The sequence below is a fragment of the Diadema antillarum genome, unplaced genomic scaffold, assembly GCF_040938485.1.
Source record: "Diadema antillarum isolate AM-2024a unplaced genomic scaffold, OU_Dant_1.0 seq00000166_RagTag, whole genome shotgun sequence".
Classification (NCBI taxonomy): Eukaryota; Metazoa; Echinodermata; class Echinoidea; order Diadematoida; family Diadematidae; genus Diadema; species Diadema antillarum.
The window spans coordinates 1,239,170-1,259,634 of record NW_027271236.1 but is presented as its reverse complement, the minus strand read 5'-3'; the positions used below and the strand labels follow the sequence as shown (position 1 = coordinate 1,259,634).

General features: G+C 39.3%; 1 protein-coding gene across 1 annotated transcript; it reads right to left on the bottom strand.

The window, feature by feature from the left end:
* Window positions 1-3,043: 3,043 nt before the first annotated feature.
* On the bottom strand, window positions 3,044-5,691 carry LOC139728121 (large ribosomal subunit protein mL64-like). Its single transcript, XM_071639081.1, has 2 exons — window positions 5,351-5,691; window positions 3,044-4,619 (listed from the first exon to the last, which is right to left on the bottom strand). The coding sequence occupies exons 1-2, from the start codon at window positions 5,686-5,688 to the stop codon at window positions 4,367-4,369; spliced, it is 591 nt and encodes a 196-aa protein (XP_071495182.1). The 5' UTR covers window positions 5,689-5,691; the 3' UTR covers window positions 3,044-4,366.
* Between the last annotated feature and the right edge of the window lie 14,774 nt (window positions 5,692-20,465).

Genomic DNA, 20,465 nt, shown 5'->3' with positions numbered 1-20,465 from the left:
ACACACACACACACACACACACTCACAAAATCCCACATATTTTATGAGCATTTGAACATATGTTTGTCAAGAAACATTTCAATTTTCATGACTCGAACTGTTATCAGACACTAGTTGGAAAAAAATAGTGGAATCTGGTGAGTTGTCACTATGAGTTATATCAAAGATACAATGTACAATTGTACTTACATTTTATTCAGCAAGATGTGCAGGCGTTATTAGTGAATCAGCGATATTGGATGCACACATTAAATTTCATGCTGGTCTGAAATCCACTCATCCACGCCTCCTCAATTCAAAGGGGAATGATACACAAATTAACATACATACAGTGTTGTCAATTTAATGAATGCAGCAATATTTGGAGAATCTATCAGTGAAGTTGAAGGTAAAATGGGCAATTCATTCAAAAGTTATGAATTTCCAAAGTTTCAGTGCCACCATTTCCTCGACAGTTTGTCTCTGCAGGATATACAAATGTAAAGGGAACATTTAGAAAATTCCAAGAAATTTCATTTTTGTAAAGGTACACATGCCCTTGAATTGTTACGTCATGGGTGATATTATTCCCCCCACTTTCTGAAAGAGGTGAGCCAAGTGCTCTTTCATACGCTAGAAAAATGAAAACGTGTTAAATTTTCCTTATTTTGTTTATACCGTCCTGCGATGATGTCACAAACTGCTATACATGTAGTCTTCTCATCTAAAGTTTGGAATAAGATGATCTTTTGAATGGGTTGTCCCATTTTCCTCAAACTTCACTCATATGTTCTGCTTGTATTACTGCATTCACTCAATCCAAATATTTACTTGAGTTTAAATCATTCCAATGATTCTAGTCTTTGTGAGTTGAGCTGTAGTATTTGTGAGTTGAGCTGTGTTTATCGTATGTATGATAGGGAGTTTTCGCAAGCACAACGTGGCCGGGAGTTGAGCGTGCCATGTGCAAAATTTGCTTCAGCGCATGATCAAATCCGAGAAACGTCCCGTCCTGGGGGAAAACATGTACGGTACTCGGCCAAAATAGTGTTTGGTCACGATGCTCAGCAGGAGTGAGCCAGCCAGCCAGCCAGCCAATCAGCAATCTTGTCCCCACGCCTCCGTCCTAACAGGAAAGCGAAACTGCTCAGATATAGGGACGGAGGCGTCCGACTACGGAGACTGTCACAGGTGATTGCTTCCGCGTATTCTCGGTCTTCCCGTCGTGTAGCGAAAACTCCCTGATGTCAACTTCAGGAGGATAGAGGGATGATGTATTATATCACATGAAGTGAAATGTACATGTAGCTGCTTCTTTTCATTTATTTATTTATTTATTTATTTATTTATTTATTTTTTTTTTTGGGGGGGGGGCGGTGTGCAACACTTACACACGATAGAAAACTGGCCTATACCGGAGACCTGAAGTGAGGATACTCAAAAGGGATTTTTTTATCGATAAAAACATGCACTATTCTCATAGTTATGATACATAAAATACAAAAACACACACAAACATACACACATCAGCACCCACACATATACACAAATACACAGAGCAAAATGACTGCTACATGTTTCTTATTAGTGTCGGGGAAGGGGGGGGGTAGGAAAAATTAACTCCCCTTAAACCCTAATGGCTTCAAGTATCTTTGTAGTAAATGCATGCACTATGTGATCACTTCATATTTCAAAATTGCAAAAAATTGAGCAGAAATGCACAGTGCTAAATCCACATGTAAAATCATAACTGCCATCCTATTGATTTTCTTTAAATACAATGTGTAAGAAATATGTTTGCACATTGTAATCCACACATGTACAGGTGTACATTTGTTTTCCCTTTCCTTAAATAAACATGCCTTCTGCAAACCCTGGACTCTAAACTGCCAGACCAGCTGTTACTGCCACTGTTTACATGTGGACAATGGTTCACTGCACAGATCAATATCCTTCAACCGTCATCTCCTGGTCTACATTGCTATACATAGCAGCTGTAATCAGCTTTCAATACTTTCCGTCAGCCCTTGCAAAATATTGTGCAGACATCAAGGGATACCTGTGGGCAATATCGGTACTATTTGCTGTGTTAGCCAAAAATACTGCAGGTTTTGTGGAAAATACTGTTTTTCTCACTTTGTATTGTCTATACATGTACATGTCTATTTTCATCCCTCAGGAATACGGAATACACTGCACTGCTGTTGGTTGCAAGGTTGACATCCCTTGATGTCTGCACAATATTTTGCAAGGGCTGACGGAAAGTATTGAAAGCTGATTAACTTCTGCTATGTATAGCAATGTAGACCAGGAGATGACAGTACCACACATCCTGTTGCAAAATGTATTCAATTGGCAATCTAAAAGAGGCACAGTAGACATTTCGACCACCTGACAGTGATAAAAACTCAAACTGTTTGAATGAATTGATGACAAAGTTTTGCTGCTGTGAGACTTTCATTATAGATATTTTAATTTGAGATAATTTCCCAAAGATTTCACCCACATCAACCCAACAGATGGATGGATGTGCAGGGCATCATTACAATGTGATAGAAAGAAAACTGAAGACTTTGGCCAGTCAATGGGCCTGGTATGGATAGGACAGGTGATGAGGAAGAACAGACTGAGACGGTATCGACATGTGACCAGGAGAGAAAAGACTCATTAGCTGCAGAGAATAGTAAATTTCCAAGTTGCTGGGAGAATTAAACCCAAATGAGAGACCCCGTATGACATGGGAAGAAACTATCAAAGAAGACAGGAAAGAATCTAAAATTAGCCACATCTATCCAACAGACAAGATATCATGGAAGAGAGCCATTTAGGAAACGACCTGTCCAACCCCACTGAGTAGGAAAAATGGACTTTAAACGATGAGGATGATCATAATTTCCCAACACTGTATAAAACTAAAACAGAAACTCATAAAGTTGGCATCAACAAGATATTACATTTTTTGTACATTGGAGGCTTTTAATACGAGTACGAGTTCAATAATATTTGTGACCGTGCACCACAAAACAAACAAATAGTCGCACCCCTTGATTTTACGTGAGGACTCAAGAAAGGTGAAATGGGTGAACCGAGTCAATTTTGAGTTTGACATATTTTCTGAAAGAACTATTCTTCTTCTACATTATTCTTGAGTTTGGGATCATAAATTGATTGGGAAAGTGGGGTTTCAGCAGTTTTTCTACAACCCCTTTTTTGGTATTAAAAAGCATTGTGATCAGGTTTTTCTAAAAGGCCCCTTTCATTTCTTGCAAATCCTTTGCACCCTCTTCACTTTCAACTCTAATAACTTTTGAAAGGATGATGCTACTGCTCTGAAAGTTGACATTTATCATTGTCACAATGTGGTAATAGACCATGCTCAATTTCAGCTTAATCTGATCATCCCTTAATTGTTGGTGCTACAGTGGTTAACATCATGTTTTTGTTCCATTCATGGTGCAGGTAGCACGGCTAGTAAAGATTAAGCACTTGAATAGACCCTGTACTTCAGAGCCTCTTTTCTCAATTCACACTTTCCAGAATGGGTGCTTTCTTTCCAGTATTTATATGGGTTAGGAGAATCCACTTGAATTGAGTTATACATCATTTTAAACCTTAGAGTGTGCTCTTTCAGAATCTGCCCTAAACTAAAAATCCATGTCTTGCGACTTTTTGTTTGTTTTGTGGTGCAGGGTCACATTTATACCATCAGCATTATCACCCTTTTCACAGTTCACAGCTTTGGTGGCACTTGTCACCCATATCGTTATTGATATTTATGGCATGCAGCTGCCAAGACATCAATGGTGATGAAATGTCCCTTTTGGGCCCCGTTACATAAAAGTTACCATTGTGGTAACTTTGCCATCCAATGGTAACTACCATGGAATTCTTGATTTTGATTGGTTGTTGAGTATTGTTACCATGGTAATTACTGTTGGATGACAAAGCTACCAAAATAGTAACTTTTATGCAACAGGGCACTGGTCTGTTAGTCTCCCATACTGGTCTTCCTTGCACATGTTTATCAGTTGTGCTCCTCTATAACTACCAGTATTCAATCCCTTCAATCTTTCAGACACAACAAGCCTAATAACCTGATCATGATTATTGCAAGCTCTTATTACACAGTCAAATCTCGTTATTACCAGGGTCAGATACCAAGCAGTTTGTTATAACTACACTTGTAGACTCCCTATATCTCAATACCCTGAAGCTTTCATGTCGACATCAGAAACCTTGTCCTATGTCATATTGACGCACTTCTCATCACTGGGCCCTCGTTGAGGTGGCTTGTGTGGTCCCACATGGCCCTCCAGGTTCAGGTCATTAACGTCCGAATCATGTCAACATACGACTGTTGTCCATTTGTCCAGTACTGGAGCAGTCATCATACTTTAATGCCCCTCTTCTTCAGCTCTTTCCTTCGCTTCTTCTCCTCGGCCTCAATTTCCTCCACCATCTGCTTGAAGCGAGGGCTGCGTGGGTCGATGGCATAGCCTAGCTTCTCCTTGGCCATGGCCAGCAGCTTGGCCCGCTTGACCTGCTGGGCCTCTAGCTGGTCTTTGTGCTCCTGGACCTTCTTGCGGTAATCTGCAATCATTTGGGGCATCTTGGCCATGTTGGCTGCAATCATTTTCTCCCTGGAATAGATAGAGTTAGATTGATGAACAGGTAGGTTGGATTAACGAAGACTATAAGAGTCACCAAGTTTAGATAGTCTTCATACAAGAATACAGGAATCTAGTAAAGGTTATAATTATGATCTTATAAACCAAGGGGGGGGGGGGGAGGGGAGTGAGGAGGGCTTTCAATATTCCTATTTCTTAGCCCTGCTTTTCCAGAACTTTTTCTTTCAACATTTATTAATTTCAAAACCATTTTAAGAAGACCACTGTGAATACACCATTCATGAGGCCCTACATCTGTGATCTAGTTTGATAGAAAACATTTTGTGGCATTTTGACAATATGACATAGCTTTAGGCCTCCATGCAACCAACACACTATTATTCCAAACTACAACATCCCAGCATAGTTTATACTATGTACATGTACAGTAATCACATCTCTGCCCTTGTTGATTTGTTACAGCAAAGTGATCCATGCGACATTCAGTTATACACATACACTGCACTGTATGTTTAAAATTACATGTCATGGGTGCATCTTATTGTTACCTGTATGTTTTCTTCTATTCTAGCATTATCAATTCACATCATTTTCAATTATGTGCTGCTTTTACTCACTGTACAAGTGACTCTACTGACACTGATCAAGATCAGGATACGTTAAAACTTTGAATAAAAATTTTACTGTGAAGATAAAGAAGGCAAGCTTGATAGTCTAAATCACTAAATCAGATATGAACGAACCTCTTAAGCTCTGCCAGATCTGCTTCTCGCTTTTCAGCAGCTAGTTCTGCTTGCATTTCTTGGAGACTCTGGAAGTAGATTGCTTCTTCCTCTTTCAGTTTACGTAGCTCCTCTTTAGTCGGCCACATGATGGCCGGATCAACTCCGGACGCCTTCCCGTGAGTAGCATACTGCCTCGCGTACCAGCCCCGGGTTTGTCTCCATGGCGGGTGCTCTGCGGGAAGTCTGGCGAAGGGTTCATCAAGGAGGGAAATATCGTACTCTTCCTCTTCCTCGACATATTCCCCCATTCCTTCCAACACTTTGTCAGAATACAGTCTGCATGATGGAGCTGGCATTTGACTGGGATGACGGCAGACATGTAAACACGACGGGCGGTTTGCTTGACTAGACAGCAGTACCAGCGCACGTCGAACTATCATGGAAGCAGCCATGTTGCCTATTACTGTGCGCAAGTCAAACGCAGGGGGCGTGAATTATGAAAACACGAAAGAGATTTCTCCACCACTAGTCTGGTAGGAATGGGGGTCCCCATGCACCCTCCGAACACATTTTTTTAACTTACTTTTTTGTAACCCTTAGGGTGTCTAGTTAATGAAATTTTTTGTTCCCAAGAAAAAATCGTGTCCCATGGGGGTCATTGGCGGCCATCTTGGCAGCCATCTTGGATTTTCAGGGAAAATCATGAATTTCCATAACTTTTGAACTACACAGCATACAATTACAAATAAAGCATTTATTCAGGATAAATGTGACATGAGGAATCAATTGAAGTGGTTATTTACATGATTAAAGCAAGTTTGAAACAAGAAAAGCCTAAAAATATGACAATTTCAGTGTCATTTACACCGAAAAATACCCAAATAGTTTTACTTTTGAATTACATAACATACAATAACCAATAAAACATTTCTTCAGAGTAAATACGGCATGAGGAATCGTTTGAGATAGTTATTTACTTGATTAAGGCAAGTTTCATACAAGAAAAGTCCAAAAAAGCGAGAAAAACTAGTGTCTTTTACTCTAGAAATTGACCAAATAGTCCATATACATAGTACATGACAATCTCATACATCATAAGAGTGACTGGATGGCCACTTTGTCTTAATAGTTTTGTAGTAAAGGGGGATCTTCATACACCCTCCTTTTTGGTATCCCTTAGGGTGTCTATTTAATGATTTTTTTTTTTTTTTTTTAGTTTCCAAGTAAAAATCGTTTCCCATGGGGGTCATTGGCGGCCATCTTGGATTTGCGTGGAAAATCATTCATTTCTATAACTTTTCAACTTTCCAACATACAAGGACTAATAAAACATTTCTTCAGGGCAAATGTGGCATAAGGAATCGATTGAGATGGTTATTTACATGATTAAAGCAAGTTTGATACAAGAAAAGTCCAAAAATATGAAAAATTCAGTGTCGTTTTTATCGAAAAGTACCAAGATAGTTCAACTTTTGAACCATACACAACATACAGGGACACAATTAAAACATTTGTTCAGAGGAAAGGTAGCACGAGAAATTAATTGAGGTGGTCATTTACATGATGAAAGCAAGTTTGATACAAGAAATGTCAAAAAATATGAAAAATTTTCATGAAAACACAAAATGTTCAGTCGATTTCAAAAATGTAGCTGCCAAAATGTTTTTATTCAAACTTATTTAAGGCTGGGTTATAGAAGCAGTTCATTCAAATGTATTTGTTTAAAGCTTATTGTCCGAAAACAAAGAGCAAATTTTCACTTGACAGCCGGAAATCTACCCTGTGTAAAAGGACTGTTATAGGCCTACCAATGTGGATTGCTGCTACTTTTATTTAGGAATATTTGCATATGAATCGCTTTTCTGCTTACATTCTGTATTCAAAGTCAACAAAATACAGTTCAAATTGATTGGAATTAAGTTTTTTCTTTTCAAATTCTGTTAAAAGTTGTCTGATACAAGACACAATATTTAAGCTGTTATCAATTAATAATTCTCTGCAGGCAAAATGTCTCCCTAGCCTAATCTCCACAAACACAGTTTGTATAGCAGGTCAGCTGGTAACACAGGAATGACTATAACAAGTCGCTTCGGAGCCAGAAGTGACGTAACTCTCAGAGCAGAGGTGTTGGGTACTCTGCCTACCTCAGAATTCTTACAATACTATCCATTCACCCCTTTTTTGAAGATTCTGTAATTTTCTCCAACCTGGGGCCACACACTTGTATATACTAGTAAGTCCAAGACGGTTCTAGAAATCCGAGCTGACTCACTGCCTAACTATGTGCATAACAGCCTACTAAAAATAACTACCAATCACATTGGGCTACAGGGACAGTGCATCACTCAGCTAAATATGTAAGCACTTCCTGGAACATTCTAGATTGGGTGAGATACCATTCTAGATTGAGTGAGGTATAATGTACATGTATTTCCTGTCACATGCATGTACTGTAGCTACATTGTATACCACCTAGAAAATTCTCCACTAATCTGGTCAGCCTGTATGTACTATATCTATACCAAATAGAATGTTCCTCTGGTCAACCAGTGTACATACACATTAAAACAACCATGCATGCAGTACATCATAATATGTACATAACTACTAGTGTGTACATTTGTGACATAAACGATATGTCAGCTTTTCATTTCACACTTCTGTAATTTCTAGTCATTAACAAAACCATCATCGTAATCAATGTCTAGCTCATCCTCTTCATCCTCCTTCATCTCCTCAGTAATTTTCTGAAGCAAGTCAATGAGGGAGGTGGGAAAGATAGGGCCACTTGACCACACTGGCTCCGTGATACCGAAGGCTGTCTTCTGCCATCCTTATCCATAATCAAATGGGTCATGCAATACAGAGCACCAGAAGATTGGCTGGTCAGCTCTCTTTATTGATGGTAAGGCGATGGATCACACATTAAATGTGTGAGATAACGTTTTCTCTTCAAGGTTGGAGCATAGAGAAATCCACTTTGGAGTTGATCGTCATTTGTTCGCCTTCTCCCACCATCTGTTTCAGGATGATGCTGCTGTTAATAGACTTCTCCCAGGCCTCGTGGCCATACATTCGGCATGCCAATGCTCCAATCTCATCTGTCACCTCTGGCTCTACAAACCACCAATCACCAAGATTTATGAGGGGGGGGGGGGGGGGGGGCAAAACATTGGCACATTATAAAGTCATGCTCTAAGATCTTAGCAGTGTTTATCAAATGTTATATTGAACAATTCAATACATTTCAGTAAAATATTGCTGAAATTATAATATCAGACTACTCTCAACTGAATGCTGTGTGGTACATGGGGTGGCTTTGTAGATTCTTTAGGGGTCCGACTTTGTCCCTACCCTTGAAGGCACTTGTTACATCTTCCCCGGTAAACACTTGTAGTCCAAGTATTGTGGTACTGTAGTTATCTCCCTTTGATTCTGTATGCCCGTTTACCGACATTTACAATCTGGCAATGCTCGAAAATATATAGAGCGAGTGACGGAGTGAGCATGGTGCAAGAGGATCAAGAGAATTTCTGTGTCTGGCGTCCTCACCACAAATGCTTTGTACCCATGCTCAGTGGAATACTCAAGGTAGAGCACTACCCTGGTGTCCATCTCCTGGTTGGACAGCAGCTCATGGATAGAGCTGATTGTCTCCTGGGACGCATCATTGTGTGAATAGAAATAATGTAACAGGAATCACTTGAGCTTCAGAGAATGTGATTTCTGTTACATTCCTTTTGTTTACACAATGATGTGTTCCAGGAGACGATAAGCGATATCCATGAGCGGCTGTCTAACCAGGAGGATCAGACGGACACCAGGGTCGTGCTCTACCTCGAGTGCGCCCCTAAGCTTGGGTACAAGGTAGCTTTTGTGAGGACTCCAGACACAGACATTTCGATCCCCTTGCTCCATGCTTAATCCATCGCCCTCACTTCTACAATGTAGTATCTTCCTTAATAAACGGACTGTCAAGTATTGCCAGATAGTGAATTCAGTGAAATCGAATGCAGAATCAAAATGAGCTGACTACTGTACCACAATACTTGGACTGTATGTGTTTACCGGGGAAGATGTAATAATTAAGTACCTTCAAGGGTTGGGCTAGGTACGTTGGACCCCTAAAGAATCTACAAAGCCACACCATGTACCACATAGCATTCATATGAGAGTAGCCTGATATTATAATTCCAGAAGTATTTCACTGAAATCTAGTAACTTGCTCAGTATTATCATAATAAACACTACTGAAATCTTAAAATATGACTTTATTATGTGCCAATGTTTGTTTGCTTTTTCCTCAGAAATCTTGGTGATGGGTAGTCTGTGGAGCCAGAGGTGACAGATGACATTAAAGCATTCACATGCCAATATATAGCAAGGCCCGGGAGAAGTCTATTAATGGCGTCCGCAGCATCATGCTGAAGCAGATGATGGGAGAGGGTGAGCAACTGATGACCAAATCCAAGGTGGATTTCTCCATGCTCCCACCTGACAGAGGTAACCTTATCCAACACTGTCAATGTGTGAACCACCACCTTGCCATCTTTAAGCGAGCTGATCAGCCAGTCCTATGGCGCGCTAACCCCTTTGATCCTGGACAAGGGTGGCAGAAGACAGCCTTCGGTATCATGGACCCGGTGTGGTTAACTGGCCCTATCCTTACTACTTCCCTCATTGATTACTTCAGAAAATTACTGCGTAGATGGAGGAGGATGAAGAGGAGCAGCCAGACATTAATTACAATGATCGTTTTGATGATGACTAGAAATCACAGAAGTGTGAAACCAAAAGCTGAAATATCGCTTAACGCTTCTATGTTTTGTATAATTGCACAGGATGAGAATTCAGAATACTTTTGACAAAGTGAAGTCATATTGTGTTACTTTTCTCGATATACTTGAAGTCCATACTTCATGGAAAACACATACTGCAGTACATAAGTAACAAAATGTGACTGACCACTTTGTCTTAAATATTTTGTCTTGTATCAGACATCTTTTAAAAGAATTTAAAAGAAAAGTTAATTTCAAACAATTTGAAATTTCTTTTTGTTGAAATAGAATACAGAATGTAAGCACATTAGCGATTCGTATGCAAATATTCCAAAATCAGTTGCCGCAATCCACATTGATATAGCAGTCTCTATTCACAGAGTGGATTTCTGGCTGTCAAGTGAAATTCATATGTTTATTTTCAGACAGAAAGGCTTTGAACAAATACGTTTCAATGAATCATTTTTAACTTAATTTTCAATAAGTTTTAATGATAACATTTTGGCACCTAAATTGTTGAAATCGGCAGAGCATCTTGGCAGAGTGATTGTTTTCATGAAAATACCCCAACTCAAACTCTTCAAATGCAAATTAAGTGAAATAGAATGCACACAAAAAATATTCACTTTCATTTTAGGTTCTATTTTTGTCGATTAGTCACTTTCACATGTTGTGATCAAAGTCTGTATGTTCACCTCTTTTGATCTGCTATTTTAGGGGTATTTGCACATGGATTGCCATAGTGCTTACATTCTTCATTTGATTTCAGCAAGTGAGAATTCAAAATGCTTGGAGTTGATTTTTTTAAAGATAATGTTGAATGTTCTTTATGATACAAAACACCAGATCTGAGCTATGATCTAAAGACAAAGTGATAAGTCACTTTTGTGAAGTAGTTTGTGTCATGTGTATAAACGGATTATTTGGGTACTCTACAGTGTAAACGACACTAAGCTTTTCATATTTTTGACTTTTCTTGTATCAAACTTGCTTTAATTATGTAAACAACCATCTCAATCAATTCCTTGTGACATATTTACCCTGAAGAAATGATATATTTGTCCCTGTATGTTGTGAAGTTCAAAAGTCATAAAAATTGATTTTCCTTGCAAATCCACGATGGCCACCAATGGCCCCCATGGGAAACGATTTTTGCTTGAAAAAAAAAAACACCAATCATTTAATAGACACCCTAAGGGATACAAAAAAGAGGGTGCATGGGGATCCCCCATTCCTTCAAGACAAAAGTGGTTAGTCACTCTTATGAGGTATGAGATTGTCATGTATATTATATGGACTATTTGGGCACTTTCCAGAATAAACGACACAGCTTTTTTTTTTTTTTTTTTTTTGCATTTTTGGACTTTTCTGGTTGCAGACTTGTCTTAATCATTTAAATAACTATCTCAACCGATTCCTCATGCCACATTTACCCTGAAGAAATGTTTTATTTGTCCTTGCATGTTGGAAAGTTCAAAAGTTATAGACATTAATGATTTTCTTCGCAAATCCAAGATGGCGGCCAATGACCCCCATGTGACACGATTTTTACTTGGAAACGAAACAAAAATCATCATAAAGACACCCTAACGGATACAAAAAGGAGGGTACATGGGATCCCCCAAGTTACTACCAGACTGTTAAGACAAAGTGGTTAGTCACTCATAATTATGAGGTATGAGATTGTCATGCATGTATATGGACTATTTGGTCAATTTCTAGAGTAAACGACACTGGTTTTGCTCGCATTTTTGGACTTTTCTAGTATGAAACTTGCTTTAATCATTTAAGTTACTATCTCAAACGATTCCTCATGCTATATTAACTCTGAAGAAATGTTTTATTTGTCCCTGTATGTAGGAAATGTGAAAAGTTATAGAAATTAATGATTTTCCTCGCAAATCCAAGATGGCCGCCAATGACCCCCATGGGAAACGATTTTTACGAGAAAACAAACAAAAAAAGATCATTTAATAGACACCCTAAGGGATACCAAAAAAGAGGGTGTATGAAGATCCCCCTTTACCGCAAGACTATTAAGACAAAGTGGTCAGTCACTCTTATGAGGTATGAGATTTTCATGTACTATGTTTTTATAGACTATTTGGTCAATTTCTAGAGTAAATGACACTAATTTTTTTTTACACTAGGGACTTTTCTAGTATGAAACTTGCTTTAATCATGTAAATAACTATCTCAAACGATTTCTCGTGCCGAATTTACTCTGAAGAAATGTTTTATTTGTCTCTGGATGTTATGTAATTCAAAAGTAAAACTATTTGGGTATTTTTCGGTGTAAATGACACTGAAATTGTCATATTTTGGGGCTTTTCTTGTTTCAATTTTTCAATAATCATGAAAATAATCGTTTCAATCGATTCCTCATGTCACATTTACCCTGAAGAAATGCTTTATTTGTAATTGTATGCTGTGTAGTTCAAAAGTTGTGGAAATTCATGATTTTCCCAGAAAATCCAAGATGGCTGCCAAGATGGCCGCCAATGACCCCCATGGGACACGATTTTTTCTTGGGAACAAAAAATTTCATTAACTAGACGCCCTAAGGGTTACAAAAAAGTAAGTTAAAAAAATGTGTTCGGAGGGTGCATGGGGACCCCCCATTCCTACCAGACTACACCAACAGAACGAACATGATACGGTGACAATGACTACCACTCATTTTATGCTCTTTGAATATGACTTCTCTTCGGTTTGGGAATATCTCCTCTCTTTTTTTTTCCTGCTAATGTCTATTTCAGCCATAACTGGAGGGGGAAGGGGAGGGAGGATGGGCATCAGTATGCCTAACAATACAGTAGTTGTGTAGACGTAGCAATGCACCAGGTCCTGACTCATTCATACCTTGGAAATCAAACCTTGGAAGTGGGCTCAGTTAGGCCTATTATACCGAACTTATTCGCCCCTCTGCGCCAATAAGGATGATTAACTTCTATGCAGGGAGGTGTTATGTGTGACAGGCTTTGTGCAGCCGGGGTACATGGTTACAGTTTATACAAAGGAGAATCTTTTTGAGTTTGGTTTCATTGAAAATAACCGGTGTTTTTTTGTGAGCAATCGGTAGAAACATATAAACATTTATTTTGAGATTGTAATTGTGTGTGCTAAGAATTTGTGGCAGAAAATGATAGATAGGTTTGAGATTACAGATCTTCGAAATATAGAGTGGAAAGATGTTCATTTTGGTGTTATGGGATGGGACCCAAAATGAAACTTTATAATACAATATTGAAATACTGTATATCATTTTTAGATCTAGGTCGGAGGGGGAAATTCCTACTTTTGAGGAAATTTATAAGAGAATAATAAGATTTCGGGATGAAGAAAAAGAAATTGCTTTAAAAAGAATCAAGTTGGGATTATAATTGTTGAAATGGGAAAATGCTTCTGAAACAAGGGCCTAAGCATTTTTTAAAAGTATTATCATTGGTGAAGGCAATAATCATATGTGTTATTGGCCGCGCGCAGAGAGGGGTAAGCTGTTGCTGTCATAAAGGTTATTGATTTTATCAGCAGCTTTGAGTTGGATGAGTTTGATGCGTTTGTTTGACGGATTGTATTTGAATTCGGAGGGGTGCTTGGTGCGGGCGGTTGCTGCTTTTATGCATACGGTCCATTATGTTTTACGTATCAACATTTTGGAAGTCGTTTCATCAGGAAGGAAGGAAGGTGGTATCGGTTCGGGTGTGTGTGTGTGTGTGTGTGTGTGTGTGTGTGCAGGGGCGGATCCAGGGAGGACCGCAACCGGCGCACCCCCCCCCCCCTTTATTTTTTGTTGAAACAAAAGAAATAAAAAGAAAAAAATGGGGGGAGGGGTGCGTGCGCCCCCCTTTAATTTTGTAAACGCGCCCCCTTTTACGGAATTCCTGGATCCGCCCCTGGTGTGTGTGTGTGTGTGTGTGTGTGTGTGTGTGTGTGTGTGTGTGTGTGTGTGTGTATGTGTGTGTGTACGTGGGTTGGTGGTTGTGGGTGTGGTTTAGGTTGTGGTGAATCGGGGATTGGTGGGATGGGGATTCGATTTGAAGAAGGATAGTTATAAATTGTATGAAAGATATTGGTAGGATTTGATATTTAGGAAAGATGTAGATTTGTTTTGGTTGGGAGGGGAAGGGTTGGTTCGGTTTTTTATAACGATTTCATTCTAGACTTGTATAATGTATTTGTTCTTTAAATTTGTTTTATGTATATGCCCTTGTAAGTGAGAATGAGTGATATGATTCAATATAATTATTCAAAGAATATAGGTTTGATACATGTCAATACTTTCTCGTGAAGAATTGTCAGTATCAATAGGGTTGATTTATAATGGAGTTATCAATGTTGAAGAGAGATTATTTGCAGTAGAAATTGACAAATTGCATTTATACCGTTATTGTTCATGTTACACCCAGAATGGGTTGATTTATGAATGATTTGAATGAAATCAATAAATATCAAGGGAAAAAAATGGGAATTTTGAAAACTTCATCAGGGTTATAGTCATCTATCTTACCTGATCTTGCCCGAAATTTCTTTAGGTGTGTTTTTAATGTGTTGCATAACCCATTAAATCATCTTTTCTTCTTGCTAGTATTTGCAAGCTTACCCTCCCCCCAAAAAGAAATATATATATATATATATATATATATATATATATATATATATATGTATATGGCTGACATAAGTTATTAGTTTTAAAACCGAATAGGTCTTCTAGGGCCTATAGTAGTACCGAGATTACGCAATAATGTGGCCGTTTTTTAATCAGAACAGATATGTAAAGGGTAGTTCAATTGAGGATACTTTGTATTTATAGGACCTAGGTACTATTGACGAAAACAAAAGGGGGAAAGCACATAAAAGCAACCCCTCCCGCCAAAAAAAAAAAAAACACCACACCCCAAAACAAACAAACAAACAAACAAACACCACCACCACCAACAACAACAGGAAGAGCAAATGAAATGCAAAATATCTAGTGGACTCCATGACGCCTCTTACAACATAGCAATCAGGAGGTTCATAATCCGACTACGGCATGCATGCCCATGCGCTGCATATATATATATATATATATATATATATATATATATATATATATACATATATATATGTATATATATATATGTGTGTGTGTTAGTGTGTGTGTGTGTGTGTGTGTGTGTGTGTGTATGTGCGTGTGTGTGGGGTGTGTGTGTGTGTATAATATATATAAATATATATATATATATATATATATAGTGTGAAAAGAAGAGCCAGGTGGACGTAGCTAGGTCAACGTGTCTGTTTATTGCCGCCGAGCTTTCGGTCCCAAACGGACCTTCATCAGGGCTGTAACGATACAAAAATGACTCACTCGTATGGCTACACTAATAAATATATATTCATATATGTATACTAATATAAATCTAACTGGCGTGAGTCTGTAATGACTGTGTAATCAATCAATCCGTAATTACAGCTGTATATAACATATTCCAATAATCATATACATAATCAATTGCATATTATTTAATACATTTCATATCACACTCGTGTTATTAATTGAGGTGAAGGTGTATAACAAAAACACCAATTCAGTATCCTCATCTTATGTGTTGTGTGACAGACGACTGTAATAATATCAAACTAGACATTTTTATGTTGTCGACGATAATACAGCATGTGGCAGCATTGCAAGACGTAAGTGGCTGTATAATACAGTACAACAGCCACGCGTCATCTTCTGGCTATCGTATAATGAGGTAAATAATACTGATATACCACAACCATTCATATACATACAGTTGTATTATAACATATAACAGAATATTACATAAGGTACAGAATATGAACGGTTCACATAATTAAAAAAGGGATTTACCTTATTAATGGCGGATATAAAGGCTTGCGGCGGTGTCTGTGTGGGTTGAGTGTGTCTGTTCGTGTGTGTGTGTATGTGTGGGTTGGCGTATGGTTGCATATGCGCATCACATTGTTGCGCATGTGCAGTTAATGGTCTGCTGGTTAAGGATCAACATTGATGCCATTTGGCTGTAATGTTTTTAGTGTGGCTATCCAGTAGGATTCACGATTTAGAATCACAGGGCGGGTCTTCTTCTTGATTAGTTCAATGGCAGTGATTTGTAAGCAGTTCAGGCTGTGTTCTGGGAGGTTGAAGTGCCTTGTGTATGGGAGGTGTTTTGATTGTGTGTTGAATGTTCGTATTTCTGAGCGAGTGTTGTTGAGTCGTGTGTAGAGTGTGGTTTCTGTTTTGCCAATGTATTGCTTCTTGCAGAGTGTACATGTCAGTAGATAGATGACCCAGGTTGATTTGCAATCGATGTAGTCTGTGATGGGGTATGTGCGATTTGTGGTGGTACTTGTGAATGAGTTTGTTTCTGTAATGTGTTTGTGTAGGATGCATTTGTTTGATTTGCATTTGTAGAAGCCAGAGCGAGGGTGGATGTCTGTGTGTTGGTGGTGTGTTTGTGTTTTCGGGTCTTTTGCATTAACTAAGATATCACGGAGTGATCTCGGTCGGCGGTATGAGATGAGAGGGGGTTCGGGGAAAGTTTTCTGAAGTGATGATGACGACTGTAGTGTTGAGAGGTGCTGTTGGATGATGCGTGGAATTTTTTCCGTGGCTCTGTTGTACGTGACTGCGAAGATTGGTCTTTGTGTTTTTCTACGTTTGTGGTAGGTGAGGAGTTCAGGTCTGGGTTTTTGTTTTGCTCTTGTTATGGCATCATCTACGGTTTGTGGGTCGTATTTGCGTCTTACGAAATGGCTGCGAAGTTCTTCGAGATGATGCGATTCGTCTTCTGGGTTAGAGCAGATGCGTCTCACTCTGAGGGCCTGGCTGTATGGTATACTGTGGAATGTGTGTTTGGGATGGCATGATGTGGGTAGAAGGTATGCATGTGTGTCCGTGGGTTTAGTGAAGATTTCTGTGTTTAGGGTGCCATTGTAGAGTAGGAGGTATGTGTCAAGGAAGGTGATTTCAGTGTCGGATGACTGAAATGTGAATTTGATAGTGGGGTGCGCTTCATTTAAGGACAGTTGGAAGTTTGACAGTGTGTGTGGTGATCCTAGCCATATGAATTGGATGTCGTCAATGAAGCGTTTCCAACTGCCTGACAAGATGCTTGTGGTGTTGGTTTTCGAGAAGATCAGTTTCTGCTCTAAGTCACCCATGAACAGATTTGCATATGAAGGAGCGCAGGGGGTCCCCATGGCAGTCCCATGAGTTTGCTTGTATACTTTGCCTTGAAACTGAAAGTAGTTGAGGTTAAGTACAAGCTCTAAAAGGCGCAAGAGTTGGTCAGTCGGGGGATGTGGATTGATGCGGTTGTCCAGTGCGCGTTTTGTTGCTAGGATACCCTCATTGTGAGGTATGTTTGTGTACAAACTACACACGTCGGCTGATACTAGGATGCTACGTGGTGAAAATGGGGCATGCTTGGTGTTTATTTCCTGTATGTGTTGTAAGAAGTGTGTTGTGTCTTGAATGAAAGAGGGCAATTTTTGAACAAGCGGTCGTAAGTGTACATCGATGAGTCTGGAAATTTCTACAGTTGGGCATGCGCATCCGGATACGATCGGTCTCCCAGGGTTGTTCTCTTTATGAATCTTGGGTAGGAAATAAATGTTAGGGCAGGTTGGGTGTGGTGGGGTCAGTACCCTCTTGACCTTGGGATCAATTTCTAGTGGTTCAATGGCTTCCTTTACTTGTTCTAGATAAGTTTGTGTGGGGTCTTTGTCTAGTAGTGTGTAGGTGTTGTTATCTGATAGTTGTCGTTCGCCTTCAGCGATATAGTCAGTGGTTGACATTATGACAGTTGATGAGCCTTTGTCCGCCGGTTTGATTACAATGTCCCTATTTTTGCATAGGCTTTGTAGTGCCTGTCTCTCTGGTTGGGAGAGGTTGTCAGTGCGGTTATTGTATCTCTGCACCATATTGTCGATGTCACACTTGACGTTTTCCAAAAAGACCTCTAAATGTGCATTGTGAACAGGTGGGTTCCACTTGCTTTGGGGGCGGAACCGTCGTTGTGTCTCTGACACAATGGAATTGTCAACATTTTCAGTGGTGGCTGCTAATGAGGCCGTGGGGTCAAGAGCCGATTCATCTTGGGGTCGATCATTTTCACTGAAAAACACTTTCAATTTCATTTGTCTTTCAAAGTTAAGAAAGTCTGTGTTTACTTGCAAATAATCAATACTGGGAGGGGTTGGGCAGAAGGTAAGACCTTTTGAAAGGAGACTGACCTCTGCAGGGCTAAGTACATGGTCAGAAAGGTTGACAATTGGCACCATTACATTTCCCAATTCTTCTCCTTCTCTACTTGTTTCATTATTGTTGGAATCAGTTGTATTGCTTGGATTACTGATTCTTCTTCTTTTCGTGTATGCTCTCTTGTTGTATCGCCTATTTCTCTGTTTGTTCCGGGGCTGTGTTGGCTTAGAGGAGCTGGCAGGTAGACTGTCCGGTGGACCACAGTTCTGGTTGCGTTTGATTGACGCCCTGATTTCCTCACACAATTTTTCATCCCGTTTCAGTTTACGTTCTTTCTGTTTCTTTTCTTCGTGGTTTTGCTTTGCTAATTTCCCATGGATTGAGTTCAGTGTTTCATGGTAAACTCTCGGGGTTGTATTTTGAAAGAGTTCAGCTTTGGCCGTTTCTATGTTCGATTGAGTGCTTGTTATTTTCCGCGTGATTTCTGAGGAGACGATGTCTAGAAGCTGGCGAGATGCAAGCCAAAGTGTAGTCCGCCATTCGCTGGTTGTGTCATCATCGCAGTTGAGCGCGCATGATTTCCTCAGGAGTAGGCCTTTAGGAATGATGTCTCTTTCTTTACATTCAAATAGGTAGTCTTGCTGTGCGTGTAGATGGTTGAGAGTTGCCAAATTTCTCCTTATTGTGTTGTAGTGAGCCATTGTCGTATCCTTTTGTGGGGACCTAGATGTTCTGGTCCCGGACGTTGCACTGCCGTCCTCACTGGACTGGATCCACTGGAGTGTGACTCCCGGATACAGGCCGATGACCGTTATCAATACATAGAGTGTGAGAAGGGGTATCGACCATTTACAGTACCAGTGTGTGGCCTTCATTATTTGCATTCAGTGTGAAAAGAAGAGCCAGGTGGACGTAGCTAGGTCAACGTGTCTGTTTATTGCCGCCGAGCTTTCGGTCCCAAACGGACCTTCATCAGGGCTGTAACGATACAAAAATGACTCACTCGTATGGCTACACTAATAAATATATATTCATATATGTATACTAATATAAATCTAACTGGCGTGAGTCTGTAATGACTGTGTAATCAATCAATCCGTAATTACAGCTGTATATAACATATTCCAATAATCATATACATAATCAATTGCATATTATTTAATACATTTCATATCACACTCGTGTTATTAATTGAGGTGAAGGTGTATAACAAAAACACCAATTCAGTATCCTCATCTTATGTGTTGTGTGACAGACGACTGTAATAATATCAAACTAGACATTTTTATGTTGTCGACGATAATACAGCATGTGGCAGCATTGCAAGACGTAAGTGGCTGTATAATACAGTACAACAGCCACGCGTCATCTTCTGGCTATCGTATAATGAGGTAAATAATACTGATATACCAATAATATGCAATTGATTATGTATATGATTATTGGAATATGTTATATACAGCTGTAATTACGGATTGATTGATTACACAGTCATTACAGACTCACGCCAGTTAGATTTATATTAGTATACATATATGAATATATATTTATTAGTGTAGCCATACGAGTGAGTCATTTTTGTATCGTTACAGCCCTGATGAAGGTCCGTTTGGGACCGAAAGCTCGGCGGCAATAAACAGACACGTTGACCTAGCTACGTCCACCTGGCTCTTCTTTTCACACTGAATGCAAATAATGAAGGCCACACACTGGTACTGTAAATGGTCGATACCCCTTCTCACACTCTATATATATATATATATATATATATATATATATATATATATATATATATATATATATATATATATATATATATAATATATACATATGTATACATATATATATATTTTTTCCATATATCCCTATCTAATACTTTTTTTTAGCTGTAAAGGACCGAGCTAGGAGGACTGACGGAGGAGGCTAGGAATAAAAAGCATATCAAGCAGAAGAGGAAGAACTGCTTAATTCATTTAATTTCACTTCGCGAGTCTGCGACGATGTCAACTACAAGCAAAATTCATGGACGTAAATCCCGTGGGATTGGAGAGGGGGGATGCATCCCCGCTCTGGGAGGGGGTGGCCTGTACAAACATCCCCGTAAAATGTGAAAAAAAAAAGAGGAGGAAGAAATGAGATT